A 5,027-nucleotide genomic window follows, 5' to 3' on the forward strand; every position below is an offset into this window, starting at 1 on the left:
CCTCATGTTCGCTTCCAGCTGCCTGGCTGCCGGCCGCCATCTTGGCTGACAGTTAATTTGCATAAGGATATGCTGATTAGCCAATGGGAAGGGTAGCTCGGACGCCAATTACCATGTTTCTCTTTTATTAGTGTAGATTATCCCATTAAAACAATCATGGAGAAGTTAGTTTCCTTTTAGGTACTTTTTAAAAAATTTACATATATATGTTTCCATAGAAAAGTGTAATACTGTCTTTAAGCTGTATATGCTTTTAGTATCATAATACAGAATTGTATGTATTTCTCTTTCACTTGCTTTTTCAAAGAAAACCAAACAATATGTATTAGAGATATATATTATTAGTGCAAACAAATCTACATCACACTCTTTATAAGTCATGGTACTATTTTCAGTGAGAATAGAAGTTGGTCCTCCCTAGCTCATCTTCTGCACTTACTGTGGATGCTTTTCATTTTTTCCAGGCCTTTCCAGCCACCCTGCGATGTTGTGCTATTTCTCTCTGCCCCAAATACTATTGGCTGGAGACACACAGACTTCATCTTCACTTCTAATAGTTTCCCAGAGCCCTTCCTGCTTCTAGTCTCCACCACTTTGGCATGGACCATTCTCTGTGTGGTTCTTATCTACTATGTACTTGGATACAGTATGCTGCTGTTTCCCTCATTAATCTTTCAGACTTTCCTCTCAATTTCTGGTTCATTGAAATCTCCCCATCTGTATTTTCTAGTTTAGCTATTAATTAAAAAAAAATGTTAAATATCTTGTATAGGTTTTGTGGCTTAACAGGGAGAATAGACTGGAATACGAACTTACGTTGCCAGTTTGAAACCAAGAATTAAATCCCTCTCTGCCTGAAATGTCCCTGTTATCATCTTACGAGGATCTGTGATAAAATAACTTCTGTAGGTTTGGCCGACACTTTAATAGATGAACTCAGTGAACTGGAGGGCTTTTTTTTTTTTTTAAATTCATAGGCAGTTATTTCCTGAAAATACTTTTTTTTTCTTTTTTGTCTTTGTGGGTTTGTTTTTGGAAATGGGAATGAGGAGAGGAAGGCACTGTCTATTCCTTCCTAGCTAAAATTGAACTTATATTTTTGTGTTTTATTCAAATACGAATTTGTGAAATGAATTCTGAACTGGTAATAGCTAATACCATGCATTTTGATATAACAGGACTCAGCTGATGATCAAAATACCTGTCGTGTGTGGCACATGAATATAGAAGCCCTTCCAGAATGGATAGACCGCCTACTACAAAAAGTAAGTTCCTAGAGTCAGTGAAATTAGGGATGTACTGCCTTCAGATGTCCTTATTTTAGAGCTATTTTTCTTAGATGCATTATTTCAACAGACATGGAAAGCTATGTAATTATTTTTTTAAAATTATTTTTCAAAGGAGACTTGACTTGGGGTGGTGAACACATAGTACAATATACAGAAGCTGTGTAACTCTACACTTATGACTTCTTTATTATTACTGGAGTGCTTCAGCACTTGTCTACTTCAACTTTGCATTTGGTACTTCCCCTGGCTTGAAAGCTCTTCCCACAGATACTCACCTGTTCCCTCCTTTCCTCTCAAGGAGGCATCACCTGACCTCTCTATCAACTATCCTCACTGTTACCACTATTCACACTCCTTTCTTCCGTCTCTGCTCTACCTACCTATCTATAAGTTACACAGACACAAACTATAAGTAATACTTTAAATATGCATAAGTACATCTTACAAATATAATTGCATGAATTATTATACACAGTTTAAATTTAATGTATATAATGCATATATATGCACTCTTGTCAATTGCCCAGCTCTCCTACTAGGATGTAGACTCCATGAAGTCAAGGCTCTTTATATTTTGTTTATTACTGTATCCCCAGCACATAGAACAGTGTCTATTGAGTGAATGAAGTATCCTGTATATAGTATTCATGTATGCATAATAAAATAAACTGGATAATTAATGACTTAACACAGTAAAAATCAAAATACCACACTTTTAAGGATCTTTAATGAAATATAAGAGTAAGAACTCACCTTGTTAATAGTATAGTATCATTATTTCTCACAATTCAAGACACAAGTCTTAGAAAACTATAAGTAATATGAGTTTTAGAAAAATATAGTTGTCTTTCTCCACTGACTACCTTAACGTTTTTGCTGCTGTTGTTAAACGATAACATTTGGTAGCTAGCTGTTCCTTGAATCCATTCTCACATTGTAATGATTCATTGGGGAAATGCCAGTGTGGTGCTTGTACGTGTCCTGAACTTCACAAACTGTATTAGGACACAGCAGATGTTTCACTGCTTCTGTTGAAAAGAAGATTTTAAGCCAGCCCATCGTTAATTTCAAATCTGAGTATAGAAAACGCTCCCTCGGAGTGTGCAGCCAATATCTTTTGGTTGTGTGTAAACGGCAGGAAGAGCTTCATTCTGATGGTTGGGGGAAATTCCCTCCCACAGTGCTTGGTATGCAAGAAGTGTATCAAAACAGACACTTTTCTGTGAGATTTTACTTGCAAATTAAGCTCTGTAGACTGATGTGCTTCTTGGTTCTGTAGTGCATTTTTCTTTTCATTAGCTCACACTGTATCCATATTCAATGTATTGTTTAAGAGATTCATTTAGAATTCTTAGGAGTATTGTTTCAATGGGCACGAAGTGCAATATGTTATCATTCTAGAACTTTGGAGCTGCTCATCTCCATTAGAAAGCTTGTTTCCATTGACTATTCTGTCTACTAATCAGAAAACAGAAAGCCAGCCTTTTCTGTGGCATAGAAAACTTTCATGTGGTTGGCTTTAAAAACACATGCACACACACACATTCTTTTTTATTACTTTACAATGAATGCATTGTCTTTATCTGCCTTTATTACCTGCAGGCCCGGTGGACAGTGGGAAAACTGAATTGCCCTTTTTGTGGGGCCCGTTTAGGGGGCTTTAATTTTGTCAGCACTCCAAAATGTCCCTGTGGCCAGCGTGCAGCTGTACACCTCTCCAAGAGCCGGACCGATTACCAGCCAGCACAGGCAGGCCGACTAATGAGACCATCGCCGAAATACTTGTCACATCCTAGAGTTCGGTCAGGTGGTGACAGCGAAGCTCTGCTGACGGGCGGTGCCTTCAAAAACAGAAATCGCAGGCTTTTAAACATGGCCCAAAAGAATTATGGCTCTGGGAGATTAACAGAAGCACTGTGCCTGGAGGTGCGGTCGACGTGTGTTCAGATGAAGAAGGAAAAACTGCTCTTCAAAGCATCCGATTCAAAATACCAGCTTTTTGTCCCGCAGCTTGTGACTGGCAGATGCACCAGAAGAGCTTCCCACAGAAAATCACAGAGCTTGGATCTGAGCATCAGTGAGAAGCTGACTTTATTACCCACATTTTATGAAATACATAGTAAGACTACCGCCTGTGCCAGACTAAATGAAACCCAGCCTGAGGACCTTTTGGACCTGCCTTTGGAATCTAGTAAAAATAGCTGTTCCTTTCACATAGCATCAAGTTTTGATCCTAATGTGCTGCTGCCGAGGTTTTCAGTGGCTCCCCGAGAGACCCAGACACAAAGAGGAGGAGAATTTCAGAGTGGTCTGGGAGATTCTGCAGTGTGCCCTGACCATGCCAGTTCTAACGGCCTGGCATTCCTGATGGACCTGCCCTCCGCGGGCAGGCGCACGCTGGAGGCCTCGGACCAGGAGGAGCACCTCTCGCCCCTGGACTTTCTGCGCTCGGGCAGTTTTCCATTGGGTGCCATTCATCAGAGGCTCAGCAAGAGAGAAAGGAGCAAGTTGAAGAATCTGAGGAGGAAGCAACGAAGGCATGAAAGATGGTTGCAGAAGCAGGTAATTTTTTTAAAGAATTTACTAAAAGTTAAGTTCTACATTATAAATGTTGACGCTTGGGGAGGAGCTAACTTTGAATACCTTATATAAAAATTGGTTTTGATCATTTTTGAAATGACATTTCTCTCTGGGTGAACTTAATTAATTGTGCAGCTGTCTTGTAATTGACATGTTTATCTCTATGCTCACACATGTTTAGAAAATATTCTTTTGTGAAGTTTTTCCCAGTACTGTTAATATTTTAGAGGAACAGTAATCTCCATGATATTGAGACTAGATTGTCATATACATTTTAAATTCAAGTTAGGATTTTATTTCAAGTTAAGTTGAAGCAAAATAGTTGCTCTAAGAAAATCTAATCTAGTGACATTCATTCCCTTTCATCACATTTAGCTTTAATGGGTATTTTCCAGGACCTTATTTAAGTGCCCACATGATCCAGGTATGGTTAACTGTGATGCTGTGAATGTAATCTAAAGCAGGGTGAGGAAGGTCCGGCCCACGGGCCCTATAAGGCCCGCAAAATCACAAGCATTAAGGGTGAGTTAATTAAATGTTTGACCAAATATAGCAGGCTAATTTTTAAGTTGAGAATTTTGTATGGCCTGTGAAAGATGTTACAAATGTTCACATGGCCCTTGGCAGAAAAAAGGTTCCCCACCCCTTATCTAAAGGACAATTGACCATTACTGTAGTTTTATGTGAGAGCATGCTTCTCTTTGATTTCGGCTTCTGTACCCAGAGTGGTATGTTCAAGGGTGGGGTGTATGAAGGGACTAAGCAATAAATGTTAGGTGCTGAGGAGAGCAATTAAAGTCAATGGATGAAAATTTGGAAGTTTGAGGACTAGTATATTTCTACATCAACTTTATTTTTGCAAATTGCCTTTATTATTTTCATGTTCATAATAGACTAGAGGTTTGGTGCATGGGTAGGATCCCTCGGCCTGGCCGGTGATCGAGGCTGGCCTGCGGGGGGAGAGGGACCACGGGAGGTTGGCTGGCCGAGGGAGGCTGGTTGTGGGAGTGCACTGACCACCGAGGGCAGCTCCTACATTGAGCGTCTGCCCCCTGGTGGTCAGTGCGTGTCACAGCTACCGGCCAGTCATCTGGTCATAATGGTCACTTAGGCTTTTATATATATAGACTAGAGGCCCGGTGCACAAAAATTTGTGCA

At 40.0% G+C, this 5,027-nt stretch overlaps 1 protein-coding gene across 2 annotated transcripts in view; it reads left to right on the forward strand.

The window, feature by feature from the left end:
* RNF180 (ring finger protein 180) overlaps window positions 1-5,027 on the forward strand; it is a 119,148-nt gene that overhangs the window by 56,369 nt on the left and 57,752 nt on the right. For both annotated transcript variants that reach the window (XM_014548951.1, XM_005857928.2), the window contains exons 3-4: window positions 1,179-1,265; window positions 2,892-3,851. In XM_014548951.1, the coding sequence (XP_014404437.1) occupies window positions 1,179-1,265; window positions 2,892-3,851 (1,047 nt within the window). The remainder of the gene's footprint in view (window positions 1-1,178; window positions 1,266-2,891; window positions 3,852-5,027) is intronic.

This window comes from Myotis brandtii, unplaced genomic scaffold, assembly GCF_000412655.1.
Source record: "Myotis brandtii unplaced genomic scaffold, ASM41265v1 scaffold115, whole genome shotgun sequence".
NCBI lineage: Eukaryota > Metazoa > Chordata > Mammalia > Chiroptera > Vespertilionidae > Myotis > Myotis brandtii.